General features: G+C 34.1%; 2 protein-coding genes across 3 annotated transcripts; one reads left to right on the top strand and one right to left on the bottom strand.

The window, feature by feature from the left end:
- Nucleotides 1–283: 283 nt before the first annotated feature.
- Nucleotides 284–2,642, bottom strand: LOC106119270 (uncharacterized). Its single transcript, XM_013314186.1, has 4 exons — nucleotides 2,539–2,642; nucleotides 1,075–2,064; nucleotides 702–971; nucleotides 284–594 (listed from the first exon to the last, which is right to left on the bottom strand). The coding sequence occupies exons 1-4, from the start codon at nucleotides 2,600–2,602 to the stop codon at nucleotides 284–286; spliced, it is 1,635 nt and encodes a 544-aa protein (XP_013169640.1). The 5' UTR covers nucleotides 2,603–2,642.
- Nucleotides 2,643–10,977: 8,335 nt separating this feature from the next.
- Nucleotides 10,978–21,309, top strand: LOC106119491 (uncharacterized). 2 transcript variants are annotated; one of them, XM_013314523.1, is made up of 4 exons: nucleotides 10,978–11,208; nucleotides 11,291–11,376; nucleotides 18,990–19,176; nucleotides 20,450–21,309. In XM_013314523.1, exons 2-4 carry the CDS (start codon nucleotides 11,341–11,343, stop codon nucleotides 21,064–21,066), a joined length of 840 nt encoding a protein of 279 aa, XP_013169977.1. In that variant the 5' UTR covers nucleotides 10,978–11,208; nucleotides 11,291–11,340; the 3' UTR covers nucleotides 21,067–21,309. The 2 variants fall into 2 exon arrangements, with proteins under 2 accessions (XP_013169977.1, XP_013169978.1); XM_013314524.1 differs by lacking the exons at nucleotides 10,978–11,208; nucleotides 11,291–11,376 and adding an exon at nucleotides 18,307–18,559.
- The last annotated feature ends 437 nt before the right edge of the window (nucleotides 21,310–21,746 follow it).

Genomic DNA, 21,746 nt, shown 5'->3' with positions numbered 1-21,746 from the left:
ATCCTATCTTAAACTAAAAAAATAGACGGAAGCTCAGAGTCTATATAAAGTTTTGAAGATAATCACATTTTTATTGTTTGTTTTATTTTATACTATTTTATTAATAGTTACATGTAAAAAAAACATCTAAAAATTTCTTTGGAAATAAGAGAAAAATTAAATATTAGGTAAAGTATTATAAAACTATTCTTAATCAATACTTTTTAAAGAAGTCCTTTTAGCACTTTATTGGTAAAATTATTTTTAACAATTATTTTTTTCAAACAGTAAGAATTACACTAACCTAAATCATTCTTTCACCACAGACAACGTCTTCTGGGAAGCCGCATCTTTCTGCATAAGGATCGTATAATAGATTGGAAGGGCAATGCATTTCAATAGGGACGTTGTGGGAACACAGATAGAATTTACGACAATTTTCATGCGCAATTAAAATTCCATCGGAATCTTCTGACCTACAAATAGAAGGTGCTTCACGAGGAGAACAATGGCAACCATCACCGCTGCCGCTATTTTCTGGTATTATTCTGTCTCCACAGTTTACTTCGTTAGAATACCAACATTGTTCTCTGTAGGGATCGTAAAACAGATTTCCTGGACAAGACAACGCTACAGGTACACCGTGAGCGCATTTGTAAAATTGGTTACAGTTTTCGTGTGCTACTAATATGCCATCAGAATCCGTCGCCGCACAAATTGACGGTGCTTCAGCTGGATTGCAGTTACAGGTGCCATTACCTCCGCCGCCTCCACCACCGCCGCCGCCTCCACCGCCGCCATCGCCTCCACCGCCACCGTCACCACCACCGCCGCCACCTCCACCGCCGCCATCGCCTCCACCGCCACCATCTCCACCACCGCCGCCTCCTCCACCACCGCCGCCACCGCCGCCGCCACCATCGCCATTTCCGTTGTCTTCAGGGATAACTCTATCTCCACATTCGACCTCTTCTGGATACCAACATTGTTCTCTGTAGGGATCGTATAGGAGATTGCCAGGGCAACGCATCGCTACTGGGACACCGTGGGCGCATTTGTAGAATTGGTTGCAGTTTTCGTGGGCTACTAAGATACCGTCGGAGTCTGGAGCAGCACAAATGGAAGGAGCTTCACCAGGGTTGCAGTTACAGGTGCCGTCACCGCCACCGCCACCTCCTCCGCCGCCACCTCCACCGCCGCCACCGCCGCCATCGCCTCCACCGCCACCGTCTCCACCACCGCCGCCTCCTCCACCACCGCCGCCGCCGCCGCCATCGCCATTTCCGTTGTCTTCAGGGATAACTCTATCTCCACATTCGACCTCTTCTGGATACCAACATTGTTTTCTGTAGGGATCGTATAAAAGATCTGCAGGGCATGACATTGCAACGGGTTTGCCGTGAGCACAAATGTAGAATTTATTACAGTTTTCATGGGCTATTAACATGCTATCTGTATCTGGTGCTGCACAAATCGATGCTGCTTCTCCGGGGTTACAGTTACAGGTTCCCTCTTCTCCATTGTTAGCTCCGTCATTTTCAACTTGTGCGTCATTGCCATCGTTAGAGTTACAGTCTGGTTTAATTCTGTCACCGCACCTTACATTTTCAGGCCAATCACATCTCTCCTTGTTAGGGTCGTACAATAAATTTGACGAACACTTTAATGGGACAGGAATTCCATTTAAACATTTATAAAATTGATTGCAGTTCTCATGAGCGACTAAAATGCCGTCAGAACCATCGGCAGCGCAAATGTTTGGGGCTTCACTGGGATTGCAATTTCCACCGTTAGCATCACCATCCGTATCGACATCTTGATTGCTGTCATCCTTATCTGGTATTACTCTGTCACCGCAAATTACATTTTGTGGCCAATCGCATTTATTTTTTTCAATGTTGAAAAGCAGATCTTTCGGACATGTATGTTCTACTAACTCTCCTATTGTGCACTGATAGAACTTGTTACAATCTTCATGCTCAAATAAGCGTTCTATGGTGTAATCCAATGGACAACCATATTTGTTTATGTCAACTACATATCCTTTTACAAGTGTTAATGCGCAGATCAATATGATCCCGGCGCCTAAAAGGGACAATAAAATCACAATCAAACTTTGATTTAGTTAAATGATTTTTAAAAAAAAATTATTTTGGAAAAAAAAATATTTCCACGTTTAAAATTCATAAGGTAATCTTGAATAATAAAATGTCCAATCATATTCGAAAAAATAATAATATACTTTTAATTTTTATAACCACAATTTTTTTGGCAATTATTAAAATAAGTACAGTAATCGAAACAAGAAAAATATTGAATAAATAATTATTTTAATAAATAAAATGTAATTATAAGTGTTTTAAATCCAAAATATTAAATAAACATTAAATATTACTTGAAAATTTATTACAGAAACTTCATTAAAGTTATTAAAGTTTTAAAATAAAATAATTAAAAGTATACAAATTGAATAAATCCTCTTGATTTGTAATTAAAAATAAATTTTCTTCACGTAAATTAAATAAGTCTATTAATTTGAATAACAATAACTTATTTTACCTTTCATTATACGCCTTACACTAAATGTAGCGAATGTTCCAATCCGCACAGAAACTTTGAACATCAATTCCAATACTGCGCACAAATTACAAGACTACTGTTTTATAAGTACACGAAATCACTTTATCAAAATGAATCTCCAAGTACGATTGTATATGCATTTAATTGGCCGAAAATTTGATAAACACATGATTAACCTATGGACAAAAAAAACTTTATCTTTGATCTTGTCTTTACGATTATTTTTGCAACGGATGCAATATCAGAAATATTCACCGGCAATTCATGTACTCGTGTACAATCATTTATAATTATTTATAGATTCCTCTCAAATTTTAGAAACAGCTTTTTGGTATCGGGGTAAAAATTAGAATAGACACCATGCCTTCTGGAGGTTTTGACTCACCTAAATACGCAAATAAAGAGAGTTCTGGATGTTTGAGGAACGGACTAAAATTATTGTTGAATCTGCGAATTGCAAATTAACAAATTCACACAGAAAGTGTTATATTTCTGCAGTTTGTAAATGTTTTCTTTGCACTATTATTAGTATCCGCGATTCTTGTTGGATGCACATAATGGCAGCCGATAAGGTGTAAACCGTAGACTTATGATGCTACCAAAACCGGAGCATAAAATGACAAAAATGGTCTCTTGATTAGAAGTTTAACTTTTATGAAACACTCTATTCTTAGCTTATGTATGTCTGAGTGTTAACTTTACAAAGAGTCGAAATATTACTTTTACTTATATCCGTATTTTAATTACTCATTAACAGCATTAACTATTATATATTAAATAGGAAAGGGTGGTGATTCTTGTAGGAATTTCTACATGACATTTTACAACTTTTTGCAACCAAAGTTGCGTAGTTGTGGTTGCATTTCGTGTTTCGTCGAGAATACAATAATTTGTTTTTAACATTTTTAGGGAAGCAAGATAAAAATTGTTGAAGAAAGAAATTAGCATTGCTAAATCAACTTACCTTTTTACCCGCAAATTAGTCGCCTTGCTAAAGTTTGACTTTAATTGAATAAATTTGAGAGAGAAGAATAATAACTTACATTCTGGAAGTGACTACAACTGGATAAGCTTTTAAATGCAACAAACCTAAGAGAGATCTTGATTTCACTAATTCACTATACTGCCTCGTTTTCACTTTGGATAATTTAAATATTAGTAGCATATGTTCCTACAGACTATTCTGCACCTATGCCAAATTTCAACGAGACAGTTCAGCCGTTCTGAACATATCTTCAAACAAAAATCCATCCATCCATTTATCCGTCCATACATCCTAACATTCGCACGTATAATATTAAGTAAGATTAACACTTACGATTCTAAAATTAAACTATGTTACATTAGTAACATTGGTACTTGTTCTGTTCCCCGCGCAAATCTGATCTCTTTTTTTAGCTGTTTTAATCATTTAAAATAAATACTTCTAATGTTTTAGGTGGCCAGTACGATCTCGTTGGGTGCCTACAGACTTATTGGGTACCAAAAAGGTTTGAAACGTAAAACTTAACGACAAAGTATTTCTTTAAAAATCATCAGATTTTTGTTGACATATTTGGCGCAATTTCACAATCAATTAATAATACGAAAAAAATATGACGTAGAGTTTCTTAGAATTTTTTAATTCCAAGATAAGATTTTTATCGGATCAATTTCAAGCACCTATCAAAATCACGTCTTGTTGACGACGGACACTTTTTTTTATATACCGACGTATTATAGTTCGTTTTCCAAACTTTTAGTCCAGGTACAGCACTAATGTTAATTTATAGAATTATCAATGGAGTTTCTGTTTTCTTGTGTCTTCTATACATTGACGCCAAAAAAACAAAGTAGTTGCATGAGATATAAGTAAGGACATGGAAGAAAGAATATTCCCATTTCCTATCCATCCACGTTTACGTTAATCGACCATCCACGTTAAATCCAGCTTCCCTTCCCAAATTTTTCAAAGCAGATATTAAGAAGACTAAAATTGGACTTTAATAGAGCAATACAGCAAATTTTTAAGAGCCGTGCAGTAGACAAGGCTTTTGAAATATGTGCAGTTATCATGCGATAAGCATTGACAATAAGCTTTTTCTAATTGCCAATTTAAAATCAAGGCAACCTTATTGATAGCAAACAATTTTAAAGAAAACAAAGTATAATTTTATAAACTTTATCTTTGTCTTTTATCTTTGACGTTTTAACGTATTGCACGATAAGTGTCACCGGGCCTGCAGATTATAAAATTTTATCGCTAATTTAAACGATGATGGTTCTAAAATAATCTTGTACCTTATAAAGTGAATTCGTTTTATTACTTTTAAAATATTTATTTATATTTTATAAATCCTTCTAAACAATACATGCACTTTTACATACTTTTACTATTCCTTTCAACAATTTTTAATGTAAATGAGTAACCATTTTCTAAAAAATCGTATTCGTTTAAAGAGTCTTAATTGTTCATTATGCTAATTAAATGAGAGAGAAAACCTTTTTTAACATAATATCCTAATTTTGATTTCCTATCGAACTTTAAATTAAGAACAAAATATTCAACAATCCGTACTTCCATCCATCTATTTTTGCTCCTTTTCTTCTTGGTAGCCATTGCTGATAAAAATATACCAAAAGCAGTTTTTAATAATATGTATAATTAACATAATGTTGATATACTCATACATTTTGAATCTATATCAAATTATGTCTATTAATAGCATAAGATGTAAGATATAAATTAATCCAACTGATATAGATTTGGTAGGCAGTACCCTATTCATAACCTCAAAATATGTCGAATAATCGCTTCGCTGAGAATATGAGGTGAAAATATTTTACAAGTACAATGGACCATTCTATCATTTTATTAGTATAAAACAGATAGCATATTGATTTCGAAGTATTGATATAATTCTCATTTATAGCCAGCAAGATAAGTACTTCGAATAGCACGGAATTGGGGAAATAACCTTTTATTACATTTATAACCCGGGTCTTTATTGCTTTTCAAATTTCAGATTAATTCAAATGCCCAAATTCAAATAAATTTCGTACACGTTACTACTGATAGGAAGAAAATCCGACACAGTGCCGGTGTACTACCGCAGCAGTAGCTTTGCTAAATGTCGACGTTTATGTCCCCTCACTAATAATTCTGACATTTGACTTGGTAACGAAAGTGCGCCATTCACGCAAAATAATTGTCACTAATTTTGTCTAAAACTACATAATTAATAGCAGCAACACAAAGAAGGTAGAAGGCAGACGTCAAGTGGAATTTATCCGCGTTTTGTCTGACAGTTTTAATAGGAACTTTTTACAGATAGATCTTTAATAATGTGTGGATCAACGACACTTATCTCTATAAATGGATAGGCGATTGCTTGAAAATGACAGCTTTGCTTCGTTCCGATTAAAACGCGCCTGTTGATGTTACGTGAATGTTAATTCCATCCATATTATTAGTTACAATCAAGCTACCATCAGTAGCAAAATGGCAAAAATCAAATAAGCTCATAATATTAGGTTTCATAGCCAGTCCATATAGAGGTCAGAGATCAACGAATGTTTCTGACAATGACATCGTATCGTCATCGACAAAACTATTATTTGTACAGCGCCTATCGGGCATAAAGTACACAAAAATCGTATTAATCTTACTATTATTATAAATGCGAATGTTTGGATGAATGGATAGATGGATGGATGGATGAATGTTTGTTTGAAGGTATCTCCAGAACGGCTGCATAGATCTGGCTGTAATTTGGCATAGATGTAGAACATGGTCTGAAAGAACACAAAGGCTACTAATTAAGGTTTTTTTCTACCCCGCGCGAACAGAGTTGCGGGCGACTGCTAGTTTTGACATAATGATGATATGGAGGCACACAAATATTCGTGCTAGGTCCAATGTATTCTCTTTAAATGATGACCGTTATTCCTTGCGCGTTTCTGACTCATTATCAATTCACGTAGTTATCAGCATCTACTTTTGTTGCGGAAATTTACTTGATAAACACATGACATTTCGAACATTATAAATTAATAATCACCTTATAATATCTAACAGTGCGAGAGTCGATAAACATTGTCATGGTAATTACACCTAAAACAAGCAAAACAAGGCCCTGTTTTGAATCCTATTCTCTACATTACCAAGTATAAATTCATCATTCATAAGATAAATAGTACGTGTGGAACTAGCGTATTTATTAAAAAAAAAAAAAAACAAAGAATACAAATCAGATGACATCCTCACTTCGAACCGGTCAATTCATTTAAGTTATAGGCAGTAACATTGGAAAAGTCACATAAATCAACCTAAATGCAAACATTCTTTATTCTTTACCTACTATTTTACCATTTTCAGCAACAATTATACGTATTTATTCTAGTATATCAAAGAGGTTCAAATACAATACGAGCTAGATAGTTATAGAGCGGACAGTCTAGTTGTTTTACATTAAATGTCTCCTCATTCATATGATGTCCACTAATGGGCATAGGCCTCTCACATAGCTCGCCACGGTTATTGGACCTGTGCTACCCGCATCTAGGATACGCCGGCAACCTTGACCAGATCATCGATGAATTTTGCAAAAGGCCAGCCCATGCTGCCTTTGAACTATTCGTGGCCGCCATTCCAGGCCTTTTAACCTAATTGGACTCTAGAAAGAGTGAGAGAGAGAGAAATTAAAATCGTTATCTGCCACTAAGTAGTACTAAAATCAAGTAACGTCTCGGCTTATTAAAGCCGACCACCATATCGGCGGTTAAAGTTTGGTTGGTAATGTATGTATTATATTCTATGTTCAATGTCTATCATCATCATCATCATCAGCTCACTATACGTCCCCACAGAGGGGCTCGGAGCCTACTCTAAGTTGAGGGTGATTAGGCCATAGTCAACCACGCTGGCCCAGTGCGGGTTGGTTGACTTCACCTATACCCTGACTGTTCAATCTCTATATTGTATTTTTTTTTTATATCATAAGGTAGCAAACGAGCGAGCGGCCACCTGAAATCGCTGAAGTAGCGAAGTGACCGTTGTCCATAGACATACGCAATTGCATATGCGTTGCCTACCTTTAATCGACGGAGGAGAGGATGCACAGAAAGAAAAAAATTTCCCTTTCCATGCATCCTCTCATCCGGAAAGTCCACTTCCACTTCCCATCCTTTCTTTATAAGAAAAGGGTGGGAAAGGAAAGAGGACTAAATTAGGCCTCCGGGACGCACACTCATCAGACGAAACGCGGAATCGCTTCCACTTCACGCCTGTTTTCTGTGTGGTGGTGGTATTTCACCGGGCGAACCTGGCCAACTCGTGCGAAGATGTTAAAGCGGGTTCTACCACTCTTAAAATATTTATAATAATTTAAACACATGTTAAAATTATAATCTTGTTAAAGTAGTAACATGTTATAGATTATTTACTAATAAGAAATTCCTTTAATTCTATTACAATATCTATGTATACCGCTACTGGTGGTTATCCTTACGATCTCGATCAAGATTATGTATGAGAAATGATAATCTGTGATAGATTGATTCCAATCTAATCGATTAACATCAATCATCAAATCCAAGATGCTATGCGTGAGATGGAAATTGTGATAATCATATTAAAAATTATCTTATAAACTCATCAATACGTTAAACAAATCTATACATATTAATAAAATAGAGATATATATAAAAAACATATTTCGTACGATAAAACAATATTTATAATTTTTCTCTATCTGTCAACAAGCCTGCATTTATTCTGGGGTAATCTCTATATCGGAAAAATTGTTTTTTTTTTTGAATTATCAGGAAAGTGGCTGTTTCACTCGGAAATATTATAGACTACATTTTCTCAAGGAGGTTAAGTTTAAACTTTATTAAGGGTTACTTAGTCAACCACACTGGCTGGCCGATCAGCATTCGCCCGCGACTCCAGCCTCGCTGACAAAAAACTTTATTAAATAATAGCCTATACGTTCTTCCAAACTATGTTCTATATATTTGCCAAATTTCATCGAGATCCAAGAAACCGTTCTGTATATACCTTTCAAGAGGAATTCCATCCACCCGTGCATCGAAACATTCGCATTTATAACATTAGTAAGATATGAGCACGTTGCATGGCAAGGTTTCTCTCACCATTCGTCATATAGATTTATATGTATTATTATATTTATTTTATTTAACCCTTATTTATCATATGTTCTTTATTATTGAAATATCTGTACGTAGAAACAAATTCGGACATTTTGGAAATTAAAAAAACGATACATTTTTTTCATTTTAATCGCTTAAAACGGTCATCTAATAGTGTGTAAAAATGATGTGCCAGTGTCATTGATACTGATTAGCAAAGTTTGCGTTTTTTATTAGACATATTAGTCTGGTCAATTTGGACATGTGTAGGATAACTCGCATAGAGCTGAAATGTAATATAATGTCTCAGAAACGGTAACTGAGAAAAACGAGATTCACTCGGTCTAACGTAATTTTCAATAACACATGCCTTATTCAAACTTTCTTCAGATGTTAAAATAAACTTATGTAAAAAGGGCTAAAACACTCACGTATATTAGTCCGGTGGTGGCACCGACTAGCTTAGTAGAATAGACCAGGAGCGACGGGCCGCGTCCGCGCAATAATACCAGTCCCACTCACTCTGATGAAGGGTCCCCGATGGGTTCGAAACTAATCGGTGCCGCCACCGGACGAATATAGGTGAGTGTTTAGCCGTTAACACACACCTTTTCGCCGAAAAAGGCAATTTCAGGACGTTTGTTGACCTTTTATATTTTACTTTTCAGGGTTCACATCTAAGCATTGGTAGGAACCAATTTTAAACTTCCTACAAATTATTCTAAATTTAATAATTTAATAATTATATTTGTAATTTAATAATAATATTTAATTTGACCGGATCTGATAATAAAGATCAAAGGAACTGATTAATTAATAATATTTTTTTCCTAGAATGACTGCACCCTTGATAGCAAATTCCAATGATAATAATAAAAATCGATAAATTCTTTACTCTCGCAATTTCTATAAATTCTAATGATGAAATCATTGTCATAGACGAAGGTGCTCCGAAGAGTGATGGTTTTCATCATCGATCATTCATTATATAAAGGGGGTGACAAAATATTTTGAGGGGTGAACATTTTGACTAATATTGTTTAATTTCTCTACTGACAAACAGATAAGTGAAAATTTAGAGTTACTTTTTTGTATGTGTCTGATGATTAAGATAAGAAAGAAGTAACCCACAACCCATTCCGTCCCTTCCCGTCCTTTTTTTCGCATCTACGAATAACCTGGTATATCCAGTATCCACTATACGAGGATAGTTTTGTACCGATTCACAACTAAGGCAGCAAAAATAAGTCGCCTTAAAAAATTGACACGCATTTAAGTTGATTTCACATGGAAATTCTACAAGTTGCGAATGGCTGCTTTACCCGTGAATATTGTTTGGGATGTTAAAAAGTAAGCTGAAACAAGTTCACGATTGTTCATATTGTAGGCGTGCCAAAAAATGTGGGCAATATTTTCAAATGTGTTTGTTCTATGCGGCAAAAGTACCGCATCGTAGCTATATTAAACAGATTTTATTGGTGACCTAAATAACATGCTATATCCTCAATCAGAACTCTTTATTGTACTGTCTCTACCATTCGAGCACTAATTTTATGTTTCATTTTCTTTACCTCAAAAAGTCTCTCTGAATTACTAAATTCCTTATACTAATGTTTGTATATGTTGTACTTCCCGAAACATTAAAAGTACTATTATAAATTATCTTTTGGTTTTCGACGTCATCATAGTATAATGCAAAATACGCCTGTCAATTTTTTATACGCAAAAAAACGTTGCTAACTTAACGTTTGTCACTAAAGTAAAAAAATTACATAATATATATGTAAAATATATATAAGTACAAAGCATTTAGATAAAAGTAAAGTATTTATATGACCAAAATAGGTAAATAGTTATTTTAGTCTATTGTAGATTATCCAATCTTATTACTCAATTTCGGAATACATTTTTAATGAAAACTGGACTGCAATCTTAAAACTAAATATTAACACCTATAAAACGTTAATCATTTATTTACTCTTTGCATAATATTAAAAGTTATTTCTCAAAGTAATGCGTTTAATAAAAGGTAACAGTGCTTCGGCTTGTAAGGTTAATATTATGTTTTCAAATAATTTTATCGCCATCTCACATTATTTTAAGAAAACAGTGATAAAATGAAGGCCACATTACATTCAAAAACATTACAGTACTAAATTAATTTCCCCAATTTTTCAAGATTTTTTGTTGTGAAAAATGTTTTAATATTATTTTTTCGTAATTTATATTTAAATTAATATCGTGAAACGGAACGTCGGGGCCATTTGCATTGCGCAGAGCGAAGAGGGAAGAGGAAGCTCGTTCGGAGGACGGAGTGCTCACGTCATTCGCACGCCTCGGTCGCCCCGCGCTTACCCCGCACCCGCCTAGCGCCCATACGTCGTGTCATTCAACGAATGATTCAGTGATAAACCCGCCTTGACGTAGTTCTACTGTCAGAAATGCCGCGAGTTTGACTTCCCATCGGGAATCAAGAGCAGCCTTCATGCATCTTTGTTTACGTCCAACGTACCACAAGTGAGATTTAATGCAATTGATGTGTGTTTAATGTCTGTGAATAAGAGCCCGCCAATATCATGACCTCGACGGTCTGTTACAGATGTCATCCGTCACCGCACGAGCAGCGGCGGTTTTATCACATTTTAGAAAATGACTGAAGGTCTCCTAAAGAAGTATGACAAGCCGGTGAGTTTCAAATAGGTAACATCGTTTGAAACTAAATGACATAAACGTATCAAAAGAGGCGGTAAATTATCATACGTGTTCTCACCTACTTTACAAATGTTATTCGATAATAAAACGTTTAAAATCAGCATTAAATACTTCCGTTTTCTTTGGTTTTTATGAGCACATCAATTAACTTTGTATCGTTTACATGATCTATAGCGCGCATATTTACTTGCATTGTAAACAATTTTTTATCTGTTGTCAAGTGAAACTTTCAATTCGTCCGCCGAACGTCGCGTACCAAATATAACTGGTTTTAATGTAGACAAATAATACTAACAAATTGATTTACAAGTTTTAAACATGATGAATTAAACTTGAACTAAGTTTATTAAACACGTTATAAGACTAAAGAAATATTATATTCATTCCACTTTTCTGTTAGAGAAGCTATGTACAAATTATATCGCCTTTTATAGTGACTAGTAACTTTTTTTTACCAATTAAATATTTTTTGCTACGATTATAATAAATAATGTAAGACTATTAAATTATTAAAAAACATAGACAAGATACAATAACTATGTCGGAGTGTTTTTAGCGATAAACTATTGTAATTATCGGTATAATAATTAAAAGAACAAACAAATAAATTATCTGAAACAATTATTAGATATTTAAAAAGTATCTTATCATTTGTTAATATACGTTAGTATTTACGTGTTTGGTTTAATTTTGAACGAGTCTTATCATTTAGTTTACACATCCTTAGTGTGGCCTTTATTTAATATCGTTAATGCTTAGTATAAAATCACATCACAATAACGATCTGAAATTATGTATAACGATTGAAAACAATATCACATTGTATTATAATAATTTTATGCAAGATTACATACATCGGCAATTCAGCCACGCTGTACTTTGAGTAAGAAATAACACGATACCTCTGCATCATTGATTCTCAAAGTGGTCCAGGTTCCTCTGGAGTCCACAGTTGACCTGGCGGCGGTACGTCACAAAGACATAATGTTAGGTTTACATAATTCTAGTACAGTAGAGGAAGTATTATTTAAAATCATCGCTGGCATACAACTGGCATAATATAAATACTAACTGGGACCATACAGTACATGCCATGCTAAAAATGTAAACACTAAATGGTGCGTGTTAGCCAATACTGTTCTGTACTGTACTGTGTCAGGACAGCGCTACTGACTTACTGTACTGGTATAATAAGCGAGGCATTAAAATCTAAGTATGTACTAGTTACATATAGATATAATATAAGTATATCTATATGTAACTAGTATATATATATTTTTAATAATTCTTGCTCTTATTTATTTATTCTTGACATATCCTGATATTTATATGTTATATATCCCTCTTTCTATGTTATTCTTTCCTGTCCCACTGGGTTGCCTGGAAGAGATCGCTTGTAGCGATAAGGCCGCCCTTGCTTTGTAAATTAGTTAATTGTCTTTTTTGTTATGTATTATGTTAGCATTAAGAGTTAATAAATAAATAAATAAATAAAATAAAATGAGAGTTCAGAAGTTGAAGAATACAGAGGAAAGTTATCGGAACAAGTAAAATTTTGATAGGGGTTTCGATAAAAGAGTTTGGGCAAGTCCTACTATACATGTAGTTATTTTGGAGAGTGGGTAAATCTCATTCTTACGTCATATTTTGTTAGCTGAAAATCGTTTCTTTTTCAAAATGGTCCATTTCTATAAAACAATTTATTGAAAACGTAACGGAATTATACGTAAGAAGAAGTATTTTAAAAATAAATTAAAAAAATATTGTTTCAATTAGTTCTTAATTATTTGAATACAATATGAATAAATATTTTTTAGGGCAAGAGAAAGCTGAAGTCGGCCCGTTAGGCTTATGATGCAATACTTGACCTACATTCAAATATGCACACACAAATATATCTAGATCTTCTTTAATATTGAAAATACACGACATCTCGAACACACAGTCATTATCACATTTAACGATAACTCACATATTAACAAGACAAGCAAGCAAAACAATAAAACGAACAAACTTAGCCTGAGACACTCTAAACGAATCTCGTGATACATCCCTCTACGAGAGTGATTCTTAAATTTGATGGCTCTAAAATTATTTCGCAATACCCTTACACAGCGATGGAGAATTTTGAAAGATTGAGAAAAAGGAATTTTGGGCGCACATGTTCAAACTTTGGTTTTCATTATTCAAGCTTATAGTCTACGGTAGGTAGGTCACCATACTGCTTAGTATGCATAATATCACTATCATTTGAACCATAGATTAATTAAGACGCGGTGTAATATCCGGAACAGAATCTTCCGGATATGTTATACGAATGGAAATATTATGCAGGCGAATTAAAATGTTTTGGCAGTAACAATCATAAATAACAGAACAGTTTTGTAGTCAAACCAGAGCATATGAGGATATATGTGTTTCTTATATATATTATATTCCAAAATAAACTGGAAACACCGCTAAGGAAGAGCAATGAACAAGAAACAACAACAAACTGGATACGCTCCAGCATCTGTTAAGTTAGTATTCGTCGAACTACTCGTTAAGTTACTAAGCTAGGTTAAGTAACTACTTAATTGTTAATCCTAAAACCTTGAACATCATTCGAAGTTCACAGAAAAACATGTAGTGTGAATATTTCGGATTTTACGTTGTAGCGTTATCCTCAAAAATGTAAAAGGTTAAGACAGTCAGGCAGTTAAAAAGCAACGACAAACTTGGTGTATACAAAAAACCTAACTAACTTTACTCTTATAACAAGCCGGAGACGAACTCGAATCAAATGAGTTTAGGATACAAGCACTGATTTCTATAAATGACGCGCCTGTTAAAGTTTCTGACAGTTAACTCTTTATTATTAGTTCTATTCCTCACCACCGTTACCAACCGTAAGCGTCAGCGCCAAAATGGCGCAAATCATATAGGCACAAAATAGCACGTTTTATAGCCTGTCCATGTATAGAGGTCAATGGCTACTGTCAATCACAACGGAATAAACCTAAACACTTGAGAAACATTACTCTAATTACAGTAGGGTAAAAATAAAATTATGATAAATCGATCTCGCAACATTGCAGGAAATGCATTGGAGTTTTCTCTGATCGTTCAATCAATATTAATATATTCCTCATTGTAGGCCAATAAACGCGGCCGTTCAATAGACTGCGGTTGCGGGTATGTTTCTTTTATATGCACCCATTTAATATAACGATAAAAGAGAACGGTACTCACATAAGGATGAAATTGACTATTATATACATAAACTAATGTTTGCCTGTGACTTCGTTCGTCAAAAAATGGCAAACTGTGTGCTAGTGTTTAAATTTTTTTAGAATCTTATTCTGTTAATTATAAAAAAATCACACGTATATATGAGTAAATTTAAATAAAATCTATTTAAATCAAAAGTAGTGATAACTAAATTGACATTTCTGTTCAATTCAGGTCTAATTTTTTATAAAACCTTATTTTATCTTTAATATAAAACCTTTTTTTGTTACGTCCATAATATATTTTGACGTCATACTTTGAAATTGTCATTTTATAATGACAATGTTGTTTCGTATCTATGGATATTAAAATTTTCTATTATTCCATAATCAAGATTATAATAAAATACTATAATAACTAATAGATATTTAAATGTAATATTTTGTGTGCAACATTTTTATTTTGAGAGATATTTCAGTTCAGATCAACTTTTATTTGAGGTTAGTTTTATTTCATTTAATTTCTCTTAATAAATCTCAATATAAATCTGTAGGATTATTCCAGGATCAACCACAAACATACATCACTATTAGCACAAAAAACAGATTGTAATTTGTTATAAACTCACAGATAACCAGACGAAATGACGCAATAGTACTACCGTTGTTCTTTCTATTATTCTTTGAAATAACTCGTAACAGATAACTAATATGATAATGTAAACCAGATCAAGAATCATCACAACTTTCTGCTGAATAGTCTGTCCAATATTAAACCGTCGCACGCGGCTCCGTCGCGAATTAAAAAATAAATTAAAAGTAACCTTTGTGTTCTTTTGGACTATGTTTTACGTCTATGCCAAATTACAGCGAGATCCATGAAGCCGTTCTGGAGTTTTCTAACAAACATCCATCTAAACATTCGCATTTATAATATAAGTAATCATCATCATCAGCCTATACTAGTCCACTGCTGGACATAGACCTCTCCCATGGCACGCCACTGAGCACGATCCTCGGCCACTCTCATCCAGCTCTATATTAGTAAGATAGCCACAAATTAAATTTGTATTTAAATGAGTCTAGGTCCGAAGTTCAATCATTTATACAATAAGATCAAAGTTGAAACAATGTATATGTAATATGGTAAATTAACAAAAACGTGGATAAACCTAAAAATATCATAAAATTCCACAGACAATCAGCTTGATTTTTTAATCGCGTAATTCTGATAGTGGGGCCATTTTTCGATGGGGAGTCGATTTGGTACGTCATCGATATCGATAATCCTCATCGTGGAGGCTAAATCGACTTATCAGTTGGCTAAATGCCAAATAAATATATTGGTAAATAAGGAATTGGCATTGAAATAATGCACAGTGACTAAAAAATCCACATACAATACTAGTTGTTGCCCGCAACGCCGTCTGCGTGAAATCAAAGTAAAATTGTATATATGCTCTTCCAGACTATATTCTACATCTTTGCTCAATTTCATCAAAATTCTTTGAGTCGATGAAACCTTCTATCCATCCATCCGTCCAAACATTCGCATTTATAATATTAGTAAGAAGTAAGACTAGGATTATAGAGCGTTATTCGTCCACATATTTTTAAAGGTAAAAAGCATACACAGTTTTGTTTGTTCCGTTTTAAACAATATTATTACAAACTTGAAGCGATTCGATGAATAACGCGTGTGTTACGTCAACGTATCGGCTGAACGTAGCCCGTAGCATCGGTCACCGACCTTACTCCACAAACTAATTATAAGTTACGTAATTAAAGAAGTAATTACTATGTAAAATGAATAACAATTTACGTGACATAGCAACTACTGACGAATATTTTGAACTAGCTGTCGTACGTAGCCTATGATTTCTTTCAGACTATGTTCTAGATCAGTGCCAAATTATATCAAGATCCGTTGAGCCGTTCCGGAGAAACCTTCTTACAAACATCCATTCACCTAAACTTTCGCGTTTATTAAGTGAGATACTTTTTGTAATAATATTATAATTCAGCAGTCTTATAAGACAATGATGTTTATGTACCCCTAACTGTTCGTAACTTCGTCAGCGTTGAATTAAAAAATACAACAATGGCATCAAGAAATAGGGCTTTGTTCCGTAAATTTCGTTCGTTATCAATTTTAATTATAAAAGGACATAGAATAAAAATGTTATTTATTAATCTCACAATAATAATGGATAAACGTAAAACAATAGTTCTTGAAAGATTATAAGGTACAGTCAGCTGCATTAATATGTATATATTAACAAACCTTCAGAAACTTGTTTACGCATTCGACAACAGAAATATGTATGCACGTATTCATCTGTATGCTTCCGACCATTTACATGTTATTGATGGATTTGTGCATACATATTTTTGAACCCGAAGGCCTTACACATACTAAAGTTTTGTAATGTACACATGTTTATGCAGCTGACTGTACAATCTTGCATGCGTTGCAATGTCAAAGTTGTTGGTAAAACCCGTGTACCGATAATATTTATCTCACACGTGTCACATTATTGTATGAACACTGTTACGTTTTGTTTTTATCACTATTTACACTCAAAGAATCTGTGCGTTTCCATTGTCAAAACCCTGTATAAAAACATATCGTTATCTCAATTATTTCAAAGACTATGATTGCCATTAAGTTTTGTATAGGATGTATTTAAAAGTGGAGACGGACGTTACGAATGCTTCGCGCTGACGTTATTTTTATTTTCATCTCTCCTCTTATCGAGTTATTGTTTTTTATAAGATAAAATTTTAAAGCAGAGAGTATTAAACAATGTTCAATTTTAACTGTCATAATTATATCCTTGTCTTGATTCGCAGACTAGGAAAGATAGAATAGTATTTTTATATTATTTGCCGAATCTCGCGCACGTATTTTCATGGTCAAGGTCGCAGGAAAAGAACGGATGTAGCGTTTGGCACAGTCGCCGTCTATTTGTTGTTGCAGAATGGCAAAATAAACACTTTATGTTTATATCGTGGAAATAATGTGATAAAATTATAAATGCTAATGTTTAGATGGATGGATGGATGTTTGTTTAAAGGTATCTTCGGAACGGCTCAACGGATTTTGATGAAATTTGGCACACGTATAGAAAATAGTCTGGAAGAACGCATAAGCTACTTAATATAAAGTTTTTTTTTAATTCTGTGCGAACGTAGTCACGGGTGACAGCTAGTGATATGATAAAATAAATGGACATATAGCCATGAACAAGGCCTTTTTCTACTTCGTTTATTATTCTCATTTATTTTTCTTCTTTGTTTCTAATCAGACTTTCTTGAAAGCTAATTTTAAATTTACTAATTTATCTCATCATCATCAGTTTACTATGCGTCCCTACCGAGGGGCTCAGAGCCTACCCTAAGTTAGGGTGACTAGACCATAGTCAACCACGCTGGCCAAGTGCGGGTTGGTTGACTTCACACATATCTTTGAATTTCTTCTCAGATATGTGCAGGTTGCATCACGATGTTTTCCTTCACCGTAAGAACGTCGGATAAATGTACACATGTAAATTAGAAATCGAAAAACACATTGGTACATGGCGCGATTCGAACCCAGGACCTGCTGATTGCAAGTCAAGTGCTTGACCCCTGAGGGACCGACGCTCTATCTATAATTTATCTATAGATTTAAAATTATTTAAATGAAATATACAGAGAACAATAACTTATTTCAATTATATAAATTTCCAATATAAAGATAAGATTTATTGAATAACGAAGATGTTACGACTAATTAGGTAATGAAATGTTTATGAACAAATTATCTTTTATTCCGTCATATTATGAATGTTATTATAATTGTAAACAACATTATGATAGTTAACATCTGTAAAGACATTGTTATTTTTGGCGAATCAAACTGATTCGTGAAGATAGAAGTTAGTTATAGGATTTTAGTAATCTTAGTAAGTACCATTTTCACACTAAAAATGGAGTGGAAAATAGTTTTGTAGTTGCCAAACCTATTATTAACTGATTGACCCAGCTGGGTAATCTTTTTCGCAGTTATTGTTAGACATTGTTAGTTAGAATCCTTTTGTGTCAGATTGTTTAGTGAGGGGACATAAACGTTGACATTTTAATATGGCTAGTGTTGCGCCGATACACCGGCTGTGTCGGATTTTTTTCCTAACATTATGTGTGTAAGTTTCATGTCTATTTTGTGTAGATACTCTATATTACGTCAATTCCGTTGTCTCCGACTGCAGCCAAAACAATTCAGCATAAAACCTATTTTGACGAATGAGGTATTATTCGATTAGTAACCTCCCCCTTAATGTCATAAGGGAGTTTTATTGTTTTTTTTTATTTGCAACCCAAGTTATTTGTGTGTAGATGTGCGTGCGCGTGTGGCTGGAGGTGGGTCATGCGTGCGCGCCTTGCCGTTCGCCACTGGGGCGTGCTCTTGCGCTGGACTGGCGCGTGTGGGTACGCGCGGCGCGGGGCGGGGACCTTAGTGCGTTTGTGCAAAAAGTCGTATTCCATCTGCATCCCGCAAGCGCCTTCGTCTACCCCAAGAGAGGCAAGTATTTTTATAAGTAATTATTCCCAAGTGGGATTAAATTTGATTCAACTCTAAGTGGTACGGTACTGATACGTACCTACATTCAAAAAATTAAATAGTCTACCTAAGATCAAATTAAACATAGAAACTGTAACCATTGCTCGTCGGAAGTCGAAGTTCTTAACCATATGTTATGTCAACAGGCATGTGCTTTTTGTATACTGGGGACACGATTATAAGTCCATTTTTTTAGGATTTCAAATAAGAAGTGTCAGAACCGCTTGTTCTCGTCTTCTAGACCAAATCCAGTCGTCATTTTATTGAACGATATATACTTGCATAATGCGAAGCAGTGACCACTTAGTAAATTCACGCAAATCACTTGTTCATATACATTTTTTTCTGTTAACATGACCATAATTCATGATCGTACATTATTAAAACAACAACTCATAAAGTGACCTTGATTTTTAAAGAGTTTCCCCTTACCTGGTTATGCAGTCGTCTCGCCGTATGATCGCAGGCCATTGGGAATTTAAATTAAGCAAAAAAAGACGGCAAAACAAAAAACAATGCGTCGTTCGCACAGAAGTTGCAGATATTTGTTTAAACGGTGTTCTCGCTCTGTTTATTTGTGTCATATCTCAAACAAGCTGCTGCCCGCTATTCCGTCTGCGCGGAATTAAAAAAAAATTATTAGCCTATGTGTTCTTCCAGAATATGTTCTACATCTGTGTTAGATTTCATAAAGATCCGTTGAGACGCTTCGGAGATATATTCAAGTTACATCCATCCATCCATTCATTCACATTCATAATATTAATATGATTAGACCCACTTCCTGTTCCAAACATAACTTAGTTCTAGGTTCTAATAGAGTGGTTACTACTCGTCCACAAACACAAGGCATCTAAGATCGATGATATCAGTCACTACAGTAGACAAATATTCTAACGAAATTCTTCTTATGTAGTCTTCTTATATTTTATTTACTCCTTACTTAGTACTATATATTCGTGATATGAAATCGAAGTAATATAAAAATGTCTATAAAAATCTAGACTCTATTATTCTGTAAATTGGATTGTTTAGTTCAATCAAGTATAAAAGCTCAAACTAAATATGAATATTTTTCTTCTGAATAAAGTTGAATTATTTGTATACATTTTAAGACGTATTTCAATTCAAGAAATTGATAAAACCGACAAATAGTTGCTTTTCAAATAATTTTCTGTTAAGGGAAAATGGTCTTTGGTTTTTATCTATTTAATGTTGTTAATCTTTATTGCAGTACTTCACGAGCCTCCATATGAAATACAAGAGTCTGGATGCGCTTCCTTAGAGATACCAATACACGTGTACCTGAAATGCACCAAAAAACCAAAGAAAATCCGTCTCCGGTACAGTCTACATATAGAGAACAACAGCATGACAAGTACAGAGTCCAAATACGTGTACTACGACTTTGAAAACCCTTCGGAACAACTCTGTACAGCTTTGATGAAGGGAGGAGGCGAGATCATTGCAAGAAAAGGCTGCTCGAACAGACGCGGTGATGATCTATTCGTCCTATACTCAGATGACGATAAATCAAGGAACGGAAAGAGAAAATACGAATTTGTCGAACCTTTACGCAATAACGGAAAGAGAGAAACAAAAATGTGTATATTAGAAGAGATTTGCTCAAAATGCGGTGATTCAGATTTCAAAAAACAACTTCGTTCAGTTTGCATGACTGACGATGAAATTAATCATGTCTCGCAGTTATACTTGGCTTACAGCACTTACGAGAAATCAGTTGACGCGTTGACTTTGCCTCCAATATCTGATCCGGTCTACAGTTTGCCAGAATTACCCGCACGTTTGAAAGTGGCGCTGGCGAGCGTCAAAGATTATGCAATACAATGACAGGTGCCTTTTATTGATATTTTATCTGTGCCATGCAAGACTTGTTGTGCCTAGAACATTATTTACTCATTATAAGTGTTTTACTTCCTAACTAAATTTATAAAGTCATAAATATTTTATATATATTTTTTAAATATTAATATAGCTATTTATTCTTGTTGTAAACAATTAGATTATTTACTACTGTTAATTCTACGATACGAGTGCTGTGAGAAAGATCTCATACAAATAAGTGTCGAAAAAAGAAAGAAAATTGTATTTTCATAGACTAGTTAATGATTGGTTGAAAAAAAAATAATAGCAAGAATTACTAGAGATACAATTATATGAGAGTTGAATATTTTTGTTCTATTTGCGTTATAAATTTTATGTTAAATAAACATAACTCTGCAATATATTTAAAAATTTTAAATATACCTAAATATACTCGAGTAAATTAAAGCTCAATGGCTTCGAATTATTATTTATTTTAGTAATAATCTGGTCATTTAAATCGCTATATTAAGTCGAAACTGAAAGTAGTTGTAAGTCGATTACTCTTCCATGGACAGTTTTTGTATAGTCAGTTTTATTTTCTGTGCTCAAATCAATATTCGCGCACAATTTTTATTCAGTACAACTCAAAGTCTTTAAAAGACGTAAAAATACTTTTATTACATCTGGGACTTAACTACTATAGG

Source organism: Papilio xuthus, unplaced genomic scaffold (genome assembly GCF_000836235.2).
Source record: "Papilio xuthus unplaced genomic scaffold, Pxut_1.1 DF827461.1, whole genome shotgun sequence".
In the NCBI taxonomy this organism is placed as follows: Eukaryota; Metazoa; Arthropoda; class Insecta; order Lepidoptera; family Papilionidae; genus Papilio; species Papilio xuthus.
Note: the sequence above shows the minus strand (reverse complement) of the source record. Positions and strands in the feature narration are given on the sequence as shown.

Excerpts from the sequence above, each read along its gene's own strand:
- LOC106119270 (XM_013314186.1), bottom strand. The coding sequence starts at position 2,602 with ATGTTCAAAGTTTCTGTGCGGATTGGAACATTCGCTACATTTAGTGTA. Across the intron at positions 2,065-2,538 it reads TGTAAGGCGTATAATGAAAG|GCGCCGGGATCATATTGATC; the intron begins GTAAAATAAGTT and ends TGTCCCTTTTAG. Across the intron at positions 595-701 it reads TGCAATCCAGCTGAAGCACC|GAAATCTGTTTTACGATCCC; the intron begins GTCAATTTGTGC and ends TGTCTTGTCCAG.
- LOC106119491 (XM_013314523.1), top strand. The coding sequence starts at position 11,341 with ATGACTGAAGGTCTCCTAAAGAAGTATGACAAGCCG. Across the intron at positions 11,377-18,989 it reads TAAAGAAGTATGACAAGCCG|ATGTGCGTGCGCGTGTGGCT; the intron begins GTGAGTTTCAAA and ends ATTTGTGTGTAG. Across the intron at positions 19,177-20,449 it reads CTTCGTCTACCCCAAGAGAG|TACTTCACGAGCCTCCATAT; the intron begins GCAAGTATTTTT and ends TCTTTATTGCAG.